Source organism: Pyrgilauda ruficollis, unplaced genomic scaffold (assembly GCF_017590135.1).
Source record: "Pyrgilauda ruficollis isolate IOZ18807 unplaced genomic scaffold, ASM1759013v1 scaffold15, whole genome shotgun sequence".
Classification (NCBI taxonomy): Eukaryota; Metazoa; Chordata; class Aves; order Passeriformes; family Passeridae; genus Pyrgilauda; species Pyrgilauda ruficollis.
Window position 1 is genome coordinate 14,085,297 of NW_024513654.1, and position 16,946 is coordinate 14,102,242.

Here is a 16,946-nt window from a genome sequence, read left to right on the forward strand (position 1 = left end):
AAGTGATCTAGAGTGTGGCATCCCTGCCCATGGCAGGGGCATTGGAACTAGATGCCCGCCTAGTTCTCTTCCAACCCAAACCATTCTAAGATTCTGTGATCTCTACTGGGGCTTTAAAGTCCCAAATTCTGTTAGCCAGTGGATGGAGGAGGAACCTGTTAGAGAAGTAAATAGCATTAGAAAAGGTGCCTGGAGCACACACTGAGAGAGAACCAGAGCTGACTTTTCCCTGCCACTGCACAGGAGGTGTCTGCTGCCAAGCACAATGGGAGCTCTTTTGGGGAGGTGCAGGTGGAATCTTACACTGAGGCAGCTACAGCAGCAAAGCAGTACATGCCAAGGAGAGCTGTTGCTGGTCCAGCACTGTGCCCCAGCAGGGCAAGAGGAGGAAAGTAACAGACAATTGCAGCCAGAAAAAGGCCACAGGATGGACAGACTGTTTGAAATACCTGGAGCTTTCATCTCTCCTGTTCTGCTGTGAGACACTGGTGCAGATGATGAGGGCATCCTGCCCTGCACCTCTCACAGATACTCCTGTGCCCCTGAGCCTGCCACAGTGGAGAAGAATCCTATAATCCTGAAGAGCATAGGCTTTCACTTGGCATCACAGTCTGACCCTTCAGCTCTAGCAAAAGCTGGAGAGGCCAGCACTGCTCCAGCCTCCAGAGGCTTTGTGGACCATTTCCCATCCCACTCTATTCCTGGCCTCCTCCTGGCTCCCATGCTGCCCTTTGGACATCTTGGCATGGCACAGCCTCTCCCTTTCCTCACCCTGGGGACGCAGCTGAGCAAAGTCCCACCCTAACAGGGTGGCCTGAGAGTGCAGAAATGCAGCCATTGGAGCCTTCTTAATCGAATATCTCCAGAGGACAGATTTCTTGCTAAGGCAAAGGTAGGCACTGCCTCCAGCTTTGCCATCACTTTGGCTGTTGCAGTTTTCCTCTCCATTTCAATCCCACTTCATGGAGAATTCACACACACAGCTACATGAGACAGATGCTGGCAGAAAGGGCACAGGAACAAAACAAGTTTTCAGACACATGGAGGCCTGTCCATCGAGAAGGGCTCCTTCTGTCCCTCTGCCCAGACCCCAGCACCTTGCTGCCACTTCCCCTCAACCCCCACCAATATTCTTGCACCAACAAGCCAAGCTGCACAAATCTGTTTGCAGCTGACTCTGACACAGACACAGCATCAAGGGAATGATTTCACCCATGACAAGACAGCCTAAGCCTTCCACTTTGGCAATTCTGCAGCTCCAGGGGACTTGACACCCGGGGATGGCTTGGGGATCCAGGACACAGAGCATGCAACTGTTGTAGCACAGGCAAGGGACCACTGCAGTACTGAAGGGTGACGATGCAAGAGATTCCCATTGGTGACAGCCCTCCAACACGCAGGTGCCTCAGTATCCTGCCCAGGTGAATTATGCAACTCTGAGTACTTGCTCTCTGCATATGTCTGAGTGCTTCAACAGCTTCCTCTATTTCCTGCTTTGTGCTGCCTGTGAACAGCTGCCATACTCACGCTCAGGGTCAGGAATTGGTTCCAACAGAATCTATTAATGCTGGCTTATAAAGAAACAGTGGGAATAACCTCAGCATCTCACCCTCTCCCTCATGAGGAACCTCCTCAGAGCCCTGAGAGAGCCGACAAACCAGGGCCACAAGTTTTAAGGTGCACCAAAAACATGCAGCAGAAACAGAAAGGACAGCCTTGAGTCTGTGCCACCTGTGCTTCCCTCCCACCTGGGCCTCAGCAAAATCCCCATGCAGAGGCTGCACGGAGGGGTGATGACCATGATGCTATTTCACTAAGTCCCAGGAAGCCTCTAACCCTGTGAGAGGCCACCCACGTGTACCAGACTCCCAGCGCTGCCCTGGTGCCAGGGCAGGGTGAAGGCACGCCCAAGGGAATTGCCCACCATTTCCCTGTGTACCTGGGTTTTTCTTCCTGGTCTGCACAAACTCTGAGTGCCGCAGGGCACTGGGAGCCGTCCGTCTGTAGAAGCTGTTTCTCTGCAGCACAGAGCCCACCCTGTGTGCTTCCTCGGCCTCCTGCTCCCAGAGCTGGCTCCAGTCGGGCCGGCCCGTGCGTACCCTCGAGTGCTCTGCTCCACTGCTACTCTTGGCTGGCCTCCCAGGCTCTGGGGCTTCTCCTTCCAGCTCCCCACAGCCATCGGAGTCAAGGACGCTTGTCTCACACTGTGTGTAGCAGGTACCTGACCCCAGCTTCACACTACCATCTCCCGAGGACCTGACTGCAAATGCAGGAACTTCACAACTTCTGTCTGGACTGCTGTGGTCCATGACATGGTCTTTGGGCCTCCTGTGCCGTTCACTGTCTTCTTCATCTACTTGATCCCTGATATCTACATGTGGCATTTCCTGCTCTCTACATGCTTTAGGGCCTCCATCATCTCTATACCACTTTTCCCCTTCCCTATATATTTGATTACCTCCATCCTCTCTATACTGCCTTCTCCTCTCTCTATACTCCCCAGAGTCCCTCTCTTGCCTGTGCCACAGTTCCTTTTTCCTATAATGTCTTCCGTGCTCACTGTAGTCCCTAGGATCTTTGTAGTCCTGATACCACCTTCCACCCTCCCTACAGTCTCCAAGGCCTCTATCCTCTCCATACTGCCTTCCTCTCTCCCTGCACTGCCCAGGTACTCTGTCCTCTCTGTTCCGCCCTCCTCTTATCTCAGAACTGCAGTTTCTGTATTGCACACCCTCCCTCTCGTACACCCTGCAGTTTCTGTCCTCTATATCCTGTCTTTTGCCTTCCCAAACATTGTCTGCTCTCCTGCAGTCCATGTGCTGCATCTGTCCCTTCCAAAAACCTCTGCAGTCTCCATTCCTGCTCTGTTGGTCCACAGAGATGTCCTCCTGTCTCCTGGAACTGTCCCAGCCACTGTCTGTTCCTCGGCTGCCCGGGTACGGCCTCCTTGTCGCCCTGGGTCTGTCGCTGCAGCCAGCCGTGTCCTGTCTCCGTACAGCACAACAATCCTCATATTCCCAGCTGAGGAGCCGCGGTTCCCGTCTCGGATCCTCCATGCAGCGACTCCTCTAAGGACAGGTGCACATAGTCCTGTGGGGTGTGGCGCAGGGGCCGGCTCCCCTCACCCTCTGCTCCCTGAGCCCAACCCCAGGCTGACGGCGCTTCTCCACTCTGCTCCAGCACTCCCGTCCCAAGTGAAACGCAGGTGCTGCTTCCTGAAACCAGCCAGCAAAGGCAGGGGCCCAATCGCTGGCAGCCTGGCCTCCTCCACCTGCTGCCCAAAGTAATCAGTAACCAGCCCCGAGCGAGGAGGGGAGCCAGGCTGGGCGGGCCAGCACCGCCCAAACCGGCTCCACGGCTTTGCCAAAACCTCTCCGCAGGCAGCTCTGAGGCACGGAGGAGGAGGGCACTGGAGCATGCAGAGGCCCTGCCCCGAGACCAATGTCCTCAGGGAAGGGAAACAAAGCATGTGTGGGACCGCAGGAAGCCACAGAGCAGAGGTGGGATACCAAATCTTCTACTAGATCTTCCTTCTGCCCCTGGTGGCATGGAGGAAACAACATAGTCTAGAAGAGGCTGGGCTCTGCTGCACACTTCGCTGGGACAAACTGAGGCCTTCAGGCTGCCCCTGGCTCAACCCTAATGCTGAGCCCTTTCTCTTCCCAGCCCTCATCACAGTCACATGAAGATCAGGAAAGAAGCTGCTCCCTGCAAGACAGACCAGTGCCTCCACAGTGCCATGCAGTCACAGCTGCATGGTTCCCTGCTCCAGGGGGAACAGCTGGTCCACCTGCTGACCCAAACAGACTTGAAGGGATTACTTGGGTTATGGAGTCCGGTGCCAACACACCAAATTAGTTTCCAGAAGGCTATAGAAATACACACTCCAGTAATGCTTCTCACTGCAGGGCACAACATATTCCCAATTTTCCGTGCCAAACACAGAGCTCCTATAAGAAACCAAGGGACAACCACAGCATGCCCTTGACAGAGAGCACGAGAGTCTGTAGATGTCATCCATGTCTCAGGTTCTTGCAACACTTGTTAGGAACGCAGAGCCCATGCCCTCAGCTGGTAGAAGACAAAAATAAAACCAATGGACTCTCCTACTCCAACTGCAGGAGGGCAAGCGCTAATCCTGCCCCAGCCTGGTGATCAGTCAATCCCCACTGTGCTCACAAGACCAAAAAAGCAACCTGATGATTTTAAACATTTACTGTAGAAAGCCATGTATTTTCTACTCTTCCTTTGGTTTCCCAAAAGATACAGCAAAGGGCTGGGTTCCCCACTGTGAACTATTTCCCCTATAAGACTATGCCTGCCCTGCTTTGGTTGCTGGTCAAAGTTCAGTAAGAGCTTTTTTGGAGAGTGTCTCCATGTTCCTAACAGTGGTAAGGCAGAGGTCATGCCTCAGACATGCCACAAACATGTTTTGCTGAGTTGATGCAACACCAAATTACTCTTCTGCCTGCTGCACTAGAGCTGGGCTAGCAAGACATGCTCTCTAGCCACACTCAGATGTGTCAGAAGGGCATGGCAGAGCTTGGGTAGGACACATCTTTATCACAGGGCTAGAGAGGTCTCTTGAATGGGAGAAAAATCCCCTAGGACTACTGAAAAGATACTAGCTTGAGGATGCCTCAGGATAGTGCATTAGTTCTTGTCCAAAACTTCTAGTTTCAGGAACCAACAGGTTCCACAGGATCAGTCCTCTGCCAGGAAGCACTGGGACAGTAGGAGACGCTTCCCAGCAAGATCCATCCCATCAGAAAATTTCTTTTGAGATTCAACCTAGACTTTCCTCTTCCTACCTTCAAGTTATTTTATCTAGCTTCAAATCCTCTAGGCCTCCTTCCAAGCATCCCTTTTGCACACCACTGACGTGAAGGCTGTTTGTCACCTTGTTTTCCTGATGCAGCTATACCAGCCTTCATTCCCATGCGCTCTGCCTCCAACATGATCATGCAGCAAAGTGCCTGGGCTCCCCAGTGCTGATTAAGCAGTGGGAGGATGGAGGCAATGAAGTCAGAGTGAGTAACTCCCAGGCAGGAGCTGGCATTTCACTCCATCTCCCGCATGCAGTGCCCACATTTCCTGCACGTCGTGGGTTTCAGTAACAGAACTGCAGTGTCAGAGCTCCTGGGAGAAGTCTGGGAAGGAACTGTGGGAGAAGTTGTATGTGATTCCATCTTTCCATTTGTCTACTGTAATATCAAGTGTAACATAATTAACAGTACTGATCTTTACATGGCATCTTCAGGTTTCAGAGACCAAATGTGCTGATATAATCATGGGAAATTCCTCTTTCCTGAGTAATTTTTTTCTGGGGTGAAAGAACAAAAGTCACATTTTCAGCTACAGATATGCCACAATTGTAAGTTCTTTGCTGTTGCTACCAACAGAATAGTCCTGTTTTCTTGTCCTAGACTTCATGGATGGCAGGAGCACAGGGGCAGGTTTTACTTTTTGCCCAGTAATCCATCCCACTCCCAGATGAGGTTCAGTCCCCTTCTGTGCACCCTTTCTCATATGAATAACAAATCCCCACAAGTCTGTATCAGCACCAGAGCAGAAACCATGGGAAACCCAGTGCCCTGACAGGTTGAGAGCAGTCACAGCACAGATGTCAAATCTCAGCGTCAGGACCACCAGCAAAGCATCCTGAAGTTGCTGCTCACTCCCCTACAGATAAGAGAGGATGAGGCAGGGAGGTTGGAACTGCAACAGCAGTGGTTTTGCTTTCCATCACAGACATATGGGAGTAGATGAGATGAAAGCTCTCTACTTTCATCTCATGATGGGGCTGGAAGAGATGGGAGAGTTGGAAGGAAAAGGGGGTGGGGAAGACCAGGGCAAAGGGATATCCAGAGAAAGACACTGTCATTCTCCAAGGCAAGATCATGATGATATATACTGCAACAGTACTTACAAAATGATCAAAATCAAGAATTAAAGGGTATAAAACACTGCCTTCAAAAGTGTCTGTAAAACAGCAGAGGCACCTTTGCTCCTGAAGCATTCCCCATCCCATGCTGTTGTAGACTCACCTCTCAACTCCTGCAGCTCCATGCTGAGGCTCTCAATGTTGGAGTCACAGAAATCAAGGTTTTCCATGGTCTCTGCTCTCACCAGCTCATCCTGCTGCTCCTCCAGCATCAGGCTTAGCTCGGCACGGGTCTTGCTGTACGCCTCCAGATCTCTCTCCACCTCTCCAATTCTAGTCATCAGGATGGAGCTGGGGGAGGCCGATCCTGCCTGTGTCAAGTCCTCACATCCCTCCTCCACTCGCTGCTCTGGGGTGCTGGGCTGAAGCTGTGCAGGGGCCGCATTTTTGCGCTGGTTGCTGGATGGAGGCCGGGGCGCAGGCCGGGAGGGCTTGACTGAGAAGGACAGAGACCTGCCTTTGGGCACCTGGCCACCCTGCCCGTGCACAGCGGTTGTCGCCAGGCTGCTGGGCCGAGGAGGGGGTGGCCTCAGGGCCCTTCTCCTCTCTGCTTGCCTGGAGTGGGACACAGATTCAGGAGACCCACGGACAATGTCCTTCTCAGAGCTGTAGTCCAAGATGGAGAAGTGACGGGAGACCTTGTCCTGCTCTGCACCAGTACTTGACAGACTCTTCTCAAACTGGGCCAGCTGCTCTGTCAGTTTGGAGTCCAGGTCCGTGCAGCTGTCCCCCTGCACTGCAAGAGGGCAGCACTCCCCCCAGCTCCCAGTCCGTGTGTCCAGGCTCACCTGGACAGTTCCTAAGCTGGAACAGGGCTTGGACTTCTCCAGTTTACTGTCCATCCAATTGTCTAGGTCCTGGGTCCTGCTCTGGCTCTCCTGGGGCTGGGATGCTGCCCAGCTATTAGCAGATGAAATCACTTGGCTCCTGCAAGGATTTTGGGGGAAGTGGGGAGCCTGCAAGGGCACAGTGGGGCTGTCTCCATCATGCTTAGGGAGGGAGTGAATTTCTGAGTTTCCTAGGGTCGCTGAAATTGTCCCCCCAGGCTCCAGCTCACCTGCTTGGCCAGGCCTGTTGCCCTGTGGGGGTGGCAGCTGAGCAGAGGGGAGAATGCCATTGACTGACTTTGTGTGGTGAGAGGGGACTGAGCCCACCGTGCCTTCGGGATGCGGCTCTTGGTATCCTGTGCTGGGAAAGGCCTGGTGCTGTCTCAAGTCAGTGCCAAGAGGACCATCTGACCTCCCTGCCTTGTGAGACAAAATGGTGGCAGGCTCAGGATATGCAGCCAAGCCATCCTCCTTTTCCCTGCTATCTTTCTGGGGCAAAGGAGGAGTTTCAGAGCAAGTGATTTCTGGGTCTTGATGGATGTTCAATCCACAACTGCCTCCACCTTGCAGATCCCCGGCACTCACCTTTTCCATGCAAGCCTCAGAGGCTTCCAGCCTCACAAATCTGTGTGGAAAGATGCCACGTTTTCCTCCCAGCTCCCCCTCCAGCCAGCCATCCTCCAGAATGCCTACAATCCGAATCCTGTCACCCACATCAAAATCCAGTTCCTTGGACTCCAGGGCTTGGAACTGATAGAGGGCAACACCATAAGTACTGCCTGGCTCCTTGTCATCTTTGTGGGGCATCTCTACTGTTCCATTGGTGTCACAAGTCCCTGTGGGCTCTGGATCCACCGAGGTTCCTGGTGCTCGCAGAGGAGTAAGCAGTTCCACAAAACCCTCTGGGAAGATGCCCCTGCAGCCTCTGAGCTCACCCTCAAACCAGCCAGGCTCTGGGACACCAATAATGTTGATCACATCCCCTTCCCTGAAGTCCAGTTCCTCCTCCAGCTGAGCAGACAGGTCCATCAGGGCCTGGGCTTGGCCCAAGGAGTAGGCAGGCACCTCCAGGAGAGGGCTCTGGGACAGCTGACGTTTCCGAACTGAAAGGCACAGCTCCCTCACACATGATGAGGGGAAAAAGCCCTTGGAACCCCAGCTGCTTCGGCCCTGGAGCCAGCTGGAGGCCAGGGACCCCCCCAGGATCACCAAGTCTCCTGCAGAGAATGAGACACAACAGTTCAAAACTGCTCTCATTATTGCTTCCCACCTCTTATTCCTGCCTTCCCGTGTTCCCTCCTGGCTGTGGGTGAGGACTGGCACTCTGTTACAGCACAGTGCATGCTGGGGATGCACACAAGCACAGATGGGATTAAGGCATGAAGTAGCAGCAGCCTCTTGTACATCTAAGATACACAGTTTGGCTGCAAAGCCGTGCAGGTGCATCAAAGCTTTCATTCTCCTCCAGATGCAAGTCTAAGATTTGGAGATTAGAGGTCAGTTAAAAGGCAATTGTAAATTTACTATGATCAGGTGATGCCAATTTTTGGAGTTTCATGAGTAATGACAGATCATGAGAAACCTGTATCAAAGTGGTAGAAGCCTAGAGGACCATGGTGGATTTGACATGACCCATGTCATGAGGAATTAGGAGATTCACCTCTTTCTTCTGTCACTCTAGGCAGGATGCTGTGACTAGGTTCATCCATCCGGAAGGACAGGTGAGGCTTTTGAGGTGCAAAGCAAAGGAAGGGAATGGAGATTACCTCTCTGCAATGACAAGCTCCCTGGCTCTTGAGATGTGAAGTCATTGGTACAAACAAACAGTTTTTCTCCCTGCTTCAAAGGGGGAATATCCACAGGTTCAACAAAGCTGCTAGGAAACTGTCCTAAAAGGAGAATGAATTGTCAGCAATGAGTCTTTCCTGTGACCCACCACCATCTCCACCCTCCGTCCAGATTTTGGGATCTATTAATCTCTTGCTAAGTGAAAATACCCAGTTACCCTGGATGCCTCAATAGGCTGGTGGAAGAAGAACAAGTTTGGGAGCCAGGAATTCCTGGGGTTTTAAGTACTTAAGAGCTAACAGAGAACAAAAAGCTTTGAGCCCTTGGCTCACTCCAGGCAACCACAGGCTGTGTGCATTACTGGGACTGTGCCATCAGCACGGAGCTTCCAGGAACAGACATACTGGGTTTTCTCTGCCCTTAGTGCTTCTTTCCCAACTCAGACCCACGGTGAGGACTAAGGGATCCAGTAGTGCTGGATCACGGGAGCAGTGTCTTCTGACTGGGCATATCCACCTGGTGCTCCTTCCTCCACAGGGCTGGGCCCCTGTGCAGTGTCAGCACAGAATTCAGGCTGCCACCCTCGGGATGGCCACACCTGTGAGTCACAGGCTCTGTCACAGCCTCAGCACTGCTGGGACTCCAGGGACCTTTCCCCACTGTCATTCTGTGTACCTGTTTCACCATGGCACATTTGTTGGCCACCAAATGATACCCATCAGATACTAATTTCAGTCCTGAGAGCACATGACATGGCAGAGCCCACTGCAATAGCCACTAAAAATGTCTTTCTTATATAATTTGAGGCAGGGGGATATGATGAAATATGGGCTAGTACCACACCCAGGATTGCCTCTGGGTGACCAAATATTTTCTAATAAAACCTGGAAACACCATATCCTAGACACTCAGAGCTTTACACTGTGTTTAGGCAATTTGATACTTGCTATTCTCTGCTGCTTCCTTCACAGTTTTAACCAACTCTCTTTTTCCTTATCTTAGTTTCCTCCTTTGTACATGGAAACAACATAATGCTGTAAGAAAAGAATTACTGTACATGGAGTTACAGTAATTATTCCACAGAGTAATGAGTACTAGGCTGCAACACCTCCACAGCTTCTATTCTAAAGTGCTTTTTCAATTCCCTGTAACTTCAACTTAGAAAGCTGGGCAGAAAACTACAACAGCTGTTCCAAGGGAAAGCAGGAATGCAATTGGGTTTTGAGTTAAAGGTCATTAAAAACATTCAGTTTGACTTCAGCATGTTTCTTTATCTTTGAGCTATGACACACATCTGTTTGTTATTCCTTAACAACTTCATCTTCTACATAACAACCTTACCAGTTATCCTGGGAGACAAAACTGTTGAAAACTGCACACATAATCCTTGCCCAGTGACTTCAGCAGCAGCAACAGGATCAGACACATGCTCATTCAATGCCACTTATCAGTCACATGGAGCACAGGAGGGAAGTGCTCCTGTCCACCTTTGTTTCAGACAGTAGACAGCTTGTGGCTGTTAGGAGAGACCAGACTGCTGCTACAATAGCAGCCCCATCTCTACAGCCAGGGATGGAATCAAGTCCCACCCTCATGCTGAAGACAGAGGCAGGCCTATGCTTTGAAGAGGCCTGGCTTTCATCTCCCCAAGAGCTCACACATCTTCTTAACATCAGGATTAAGATGAAAAAGAGCTGCCTAAACAGAGACTATGAGACTCTTAGTGTTTCACTAAGAGCATTCTGCTGCTTCTTAGGTTTCTCACACCCCCCTAAAAGTTTAAGAGACTTGCACTTTCAGGCACCTAGGTATTGATGGCAATTTGTGCAGGAAGATGCTTTGAAGCAGAAAGGAGGAAGTGGGGCTTAGTCAGAGGGCTTGGGGGGACACATGGTCACTGTTGTTCTATCTCCACTGAAAAGGTCACTTGGACTGGTTTCCAGAGTGGATGCATTTCCACCCTCAGTGCATTTGTTTCCTTTCTCCCTTTCCACTGCCACAGCAGGTCAGTACATAAACTAGCCAGGAAATGGGCAGTCTCTCCACAGAGACTGGAACAACCAGTATTGTGAAGCTCCTATCTCCTTGAGAACTGACTCTCCACTAACCTCTCTCAAAAAACAACACACAAGCTTGTCTGAATAGTTGACACAAAGCTGGCAGGAGACCAGTGGCAACTTGCACTCTCAGTCCCAATCAAAGCCCATGAAAGATTTAGTAAATCAAATCAGGTCCTTCCCCACCAAGGGAAGGCGTGCTCACGGAGTGCACATTTAGCTGGCACTTGTACAGACCCAGCTGCAGGCATTTCCAGCTCTTACCTGTCACACCTTCCTTCTTGCCAAGGAGCCAAAACTCGTCCACCACAGCCAACACCTCGATGACATCTCCCACGAAGAGGGGCAGCTCTTCAGAGACGCTGGGACAGAAATCAAAGACTGCCCGCACCACGGAGCCAGCCTCCATTGTGCAGGGTCTGAAGGCAGGTCAGTGCCTAAGGCTGAGAGAGTGAGAAATTTGTCAGCACCCAGAAACACCTGAAATTATCACAGATAAGCCAGGAAGTAAAGCCCTTCCTGAGCACAGAGGCAGATATAGGGAGATCCTGTCCTGAGCTCCCTGCCAACCCTTCACCACATGCTGCAGGAGCCAAGGGGCTGCAGCAGTGCAGCCCCCATGGTCTAACCTGCCTTGTCCCACCCCTCTGGCTATCTCTGTAGGATCATGTGTTTGTGTTACAAGAGGGGGGACAAGCAGCAAGAAATTTGGAAGTGAATTCCTGTCAGGAAGGAAGCAAGAGGAGGGGAGGAAGCTCAGCATTTCCCTGACATGTGGGGCACAGCTCAGCCTGACAGGGCCTGGTGGGCAGCCGGCACCACCCACCTGCATGTCCTACCACACAATATCTGGCAGGATGGGGACAGGAATCCCCCTCCCCATGCCACTACTCAGGGCCACAAGAACTGCATGCTGAACCAGCGCCACAATTCTGGCCCGGCAAGAGAAGAGGCACAAGGTCCACTCAGGCAAGCTCATACCACCATCCTCATTCTCAGACCTGACTGGAAATATTCTTTCTGCCTTCTAGGTATCTGGCTCAGACATTCCCTGGGTAGCCCCACCATGGCTCTTGGCAGAAGTCAGACTGAGATGAGGGTGCAGACCCTGTACAAGGCTCTGGGAGCCAAAGCTGAAATTCCTCCTGGCAGGAGACTTGAAAGCAGGCAAAGATCTCCTCGTCAAGGGCTATGTCCTGGGTTCCCCCTTACACTGGAAGTGGATGTTGAGGACACTCATCTGTATAATTTCTGCTTTTCAGCCTCACTGTCAAGGAAATACAGTGCACCAAGGCAGCAGCAGTCCTGCAGCTTAAGCTGCTCCTTTGCCTCCTCCCAAATTCCTCAGGATGGGAACAGAAAGGTTCATCCATCCAAAGCAATCAGAAGATTTAAGATTATTCCTCACCTTCACCTCAGACCAGTGAGTTTGCTTTCACTTCCTGACCCACTGCAATTACAGGCACAGGACAGCACTGCCAACACCTCTCCACGGTGCTTTCAGAGCCCTGCGCTCTGCGACGCTGGGACATCGGCTTGGCACAGGCTGCTTTCCTCCCACACCACAAGCAGCCCCCATTCTCCTTTTGGAGAACGTCCCCGTTTGGACACCCCTTCCCTGCCGTGGGACCCGTTGTCCTCCCTCCCCAGAGCGGCTCCAAGCGCACAGCGAGCAGTCCCGCTCCAAGCGCCGCCCAGCCGCTGACACCCGTCCCATGTCAGCAGGCTTGTCACCCCCCCTGCCCAGCTAAGGGCAGACAGAGCAGTGACAACCCAACAAAACACAAACACACGGCCCCCCCAAGGGCAGCCTTTCCCCGTACAGCCACACACAGCCCACCTGAGCCCCGGAGAGTCAGGAAAAGGGGAAGCTAACACAGGCAGGAGAAATATGTCTCTGCTAACGAGGTGCAGCCAACTTCCAGTGAGAGTGCAGTGGGGGATCCAGGCAGGGAAAGGCTTTCTGCTGACGGGACCATTCTGTTTATCCAGTCCGACTCACCTCCTGGGAACAAAGCGGGTTTGTACTCAGCAGGAACAGCTTCCTCATCACGTCTCTCCCCGCCCCCAGCCATTCCTCTGCTGCAGCCAGCACGCTGTGCCCCTGGCCACCCTCACCTCTGCCATCCTGTCTGTCCGTCACTCCTATTGCTCTCCACTGCCTTCCCCATCGCACGTGGGCTCCTTGGGACACAGGCTGTCCCTTTGTCACCAGCTTTGTGCTGGCTGTACAAACAAAGAGCCCAATATCCAGCAGCAGACAGCACTCTGCCACCAAAAAGATGAATGGACTGGAGTGAATCAGGAGCACAAAGAGCTGCAGTTCAGGATAGCAGAAACCCACTGAGGCGGAAGGAGTAACAGTATTAAAAACATGACCATGTGGAGCAAGTAAAAAGATGGAAGAGCTATCAATTAGCTTAAAAATACTAAAGACAAGTAAGGATCCTTGTGCTGTTTGAGGTGGGGTGCCTGGGGCATGCTGCTGCACGTTCTCATGGGAACAGGAGCAGCAGCAGCAGGCGCAGCAGCCCCTTACAGGCACCAGGCTGCCAGCTGAGCTCAGGCTCCTAGGAATCCTTACCATACTCTGAATATTCAAACTTCACAGCAGCACTGGACAAAGAGGGAAAAACATATTGCAGGCATAATTGCTGCCTTGGGGTAGTTTCTCCAGGAGCACATGATGGTACAGTGAGATTTCTTGTATGTCCTCTGTCAAAGGTGTAATGTAAGAATGGGCAGAGGTATGCAAATATTACAGTAAGTGAGCTGCAGACCCAAACCTGGCTTTGCTACAGTCACTGGCACTGAGAATACAGCCCTGCCACTGATCCCACCCATGAGAACAGGAGTGTCACTTCCTTTAACACACCTGCAGCTTGGGGGACTCATCATTAAAATGTGCAAGATTTTCCAATGAGACAAAGATAGAGAGGGACAGGCAGGTCTGCAATAGTTTTAGCATGTATATATTAATTACAGTTATAATAAACCACTAACCTATTCATGTCCAAAGCATTCCCTGAGAGGCAACTTGTTAGAAAGTGTGAAGCAACTAGAATCCCAACAGGCTCATGTTCCCTCAGCAGTACCAAGAAGAGCAAGATCATTCCCTGACTCCAGCACTGGAGTACAGACAGCATGCCCCTGTATTTGCAAGTAGTGAATCAGTCTTGTGGAGTTTGCTTGCTCCATGACATAAACTGAACACAAAATATTACATTTTCCAGGGCCTTGGCCTTGTCTTACTCCCTGTAGTGCTGCCTGCCAACATTTTCTACAAACCCCCACCTAGAAAAGGAAGCCTCCCAGCATATTCCAGACTGGAAACTTACTGAGTCCAACTCTTCAGGCTTATTAGTGGACCCGAGCTTCTTCCAGATCCACCCTAGAAAACAAGCATTCAGCAAAAGCTCACGCAGAGGCTCCAGAAGGAAAAGCAGACTGCAGGGAGAGCAGAGCTCCGCCTGTGATCCCCTGTGAGTCACAGCTCCTGACAGCTGGCCAAGCACCTCTCACCTCAAGGATGGGTGATCCTTGCCTGCCACAGGGAAGGAGGGAGAGCTCTGCCACAACTGAGCACACTCTGGGATTTCAGGCTGGGGGAGCTCAGGACTGCGGATCGAAGGGCTCCTGCCCCCGCCCAGCACAGACCCGCATCCAAAGAGAGCCTCACTGTGCAAGTATGAAGCTGTGGCAGCAGGAACTCGCCCTGCTGAGAACACACAGGCTCTGTCTCACTGCCTGATCCTGCACAAACCAGGTAATGTGTTCCTGGCGCCTGACCACGGCCTGCCTGGTGCCAAGCTCTGGGCCTGACACAACAGCATTGTGCAGCAAGGCAGAGAGTGGATTCCCAGGGCATTAATCACTCCCCCCAGTCTGCATGCATGCATGCTCAGCACACACTAACATTACCTTCATGGAAGACTGCTTATCCCATTTTGCTGTTAGCTCTGGAGTGTGTCTGGTCCAGCGTGGGCTGATGGAAGCAGGGACCAGAATGAAATGATACCTATTAACTCTGTTACAATATTGTTTTGAGCTCTTCAGCACAGACTGGGTTAGCCAAGAAACACCATTTGCACATAGACTCTGACAACTTCTTCTATCCCTCCTCTTCTTGCAGCTGCAATTGCAGGGTAAGAAATCCCAAATAATGGACTCACCAGCATCAAATGTAATTGTCAGGCACTTGCTAGAAGCACCATCATTTAGATGGAGGCAGGACTACTAAAGATGCTGAAGCAAGGATTTTAAGCACTTAAGAGATAAGGCAGCAATGTGAAGAGGCCATTTAGGCTGATTACAAGAAGTATCAACAGCTGAAGTAAAAAGGGAGACCCAAAGGGTTTGAGGGCAGCTAATCCACTCCTATGCCAAAGCACTGCTCAGACCATGAGATAAAAAACAGTAATGGATGGATGCCACAAATTAAGCAGCAAGGAAACCAAACTTAACAGGTGCTATTGCCACTTGTTTCTCCACTAAATAATACATTCTAGCTTCTCACTCAAGAAGCAGCACTGATAGAACTGACTATGGAGAGTATGACTGCACTGTAACTGAAAAACTAACATTTCACCAAACAGACCAAAATATGCCATGTGGGCTTCCACAGGCATGCAGGATTTGCACAGGAGGGACAAGTGGATTCTTGTCCAGTGGATGTCTCAGTTTCTGTAAGAACTTTAGAACCTGCATAAGCAGTAGACCAGGAATGGTCATATTCCCAGAAATGTACAAAGACAAGCTTGTCACAAAATGATTAGAAAAATTAATATCAAAAATATTAAACAAATGCTGTCAGTGATCTTTTTAAAAATTGAAAAACACCTTCCATTTCACCTAGGTCTTTTCATACTTCCTTCCACTCATTATAGCTCAGTGTCTGTTCACTAAAAACACAATCCACCCCCAGTGACAGAGATACTCCTCAGTTCAGTGCATTTTTCAGCTGCTGGAGGACTGGCTTTGACAAGAGATCTGCTGCAGCTCTTGCTGTGCTCTAGGCTGCAGGATTAGTACCCAGCACACAGTGCGAGGAACCAGCAGTTATGATTGGCTTCTCACACCACTGTGTCAAGAACAGAAGCGTACTAACCACATATAAGACATTTCTACCTTTTTCCTCTGTTCCCCCCTGTGTTCTCCAAATCTGGACAGCCCTCCTTTCCTCCTCCATACCCCAATGCATCTGCACAGCCTGCACTGTCCTCGTTCACACTTCTAGGACAGGACATTACCTGCACACCAGCACGCCCTGACTGCTCCCACCAGCCTTCAGAGCTGTGGCCACCCACACCCCCTCTCCCTGCTCAGAGCAGAACGTGTTGCTCTGTAAAGCTCCCTGAGGTCCCTGCATGCCTGCACATTCCTGGGTGGAATAAACAATACCCCGTTGAGCCAGGCTGCCTGGGCCCCAGCTGGAGATGGTGCCAATGCAGGACTGTGGCTCCAGCAAATGCAGAGCTGATCCTGTGAATCCCAACAGAATGGACAACGCAGCAAGCAGGGCAAACCCCCAACTAATGGTGCTGAGGAGAGGAGCCTTCTCCCACCACGGAATGCTGATCACTGCAGCTTCTTGATAGGACATGCTGCTTGTCTCAGCAGATCCCAGAGTCCCCCAGATGAGCTTCACACAGTGGGAAACAAGAGAATTCTTCTGCACTCCACCTTCTAATGCACATAGCTCCCAGGAGAAACCTTCTCACCCTAAAAAGAAATAGCTTCTTTTGCTTTGTCTGTGACCTGATATATCAAAAATCATTGATATGAATACATTTTTGGTTGGATCACCGACCCCTGAAGAACCAGGGGTATCAAGTAAAGGGCTGTTTAAGCAAGCTCTGGCCTCCCACCACACCTGTGTGGCACAGGAGCTCTGCAGTGTACCAAACAAGCCATTCAAACCACTACTTCTCTCCAGCTGGGTTCTGGCTGTCAGTGTTCTCACCTGCTCTCTTGCAGGACGTGTCTGAGGGCAAGCTGGTGGTGTTTGTTTGGGTTAAGAGTGGCATGGCAAGGAAGCAAGAGGAGCTCATGCTGAGCCAGACGGCAAGCAAACGAAAGTCATCTGGAAACTAGAGCACAGCATCAATTTTTAATGCAAAGCAGAACACAGCACATGAGCAAGATGACTGCAATGGATATTTAATCTCTGGCAGCAGGGTACAAAGCATGCAAAGGCCAGAACACCAGCTTGGGAGACAAGAGTTTCCCAAATTCTGTATGCTGTGGCAGCACACACCTTACAGACTGTGTTACAAAGTCCTGTCTTCTCCGATCCCAAGGTACATGGTTGTGTCTCTTCCCAGTTTTGCA

At 51.2% G+C, this 16,946-nt stretch overlaps 1 protein-coding gene across 4 annotated transcripts in view; it reads right to left on the reverse strand.

Moving 5' to 3' along the window:
* Positions 1 to 16,946, reverse strand: part of LOC121350044 (dynamin binding protein) — a 32,158-nt gene extending 15,212 nt beyond the window's left edge. For 2 of the 4 annotated variants that reach the window (XM_041461031.1, XM_041461029.1), the window contains exons 1-5: positions 13,955 to 13,997; positions 12,457 to 12,621; positions 10,881 to 11,059; positions 8,538 to 8,660; positions 6,048 to 7,988 (exon numbers count right to left, since the gene is read on the reverse strand). In XM_041461031.1, coding sequence (XP_041316965.1) covers positions 6,048 to 7,988; positions 8,538 to 8,660; positions 10,881 to 11,025 — 2,209 coding nt within the window. In that variant the 5' untranslated portion in view covers positions 11,026 to 11,059; positions 12,457 to 12,621; positions 13,955 to 13,997. Of the gene's footprint in view, positions 1 to 1,939; positions 3,258 to 6,047; positions 7,989 to 8,537; positions 8,661 to 10,880; positions 11,060 to 12,456; positions 12,622 to 13,954; positions 13,998 to 16,872 lie in introns of those variants that run through there. The other 2 variants (XM_041461030.1, XM_041461032.1) reach the window with 2 other exon arrangements.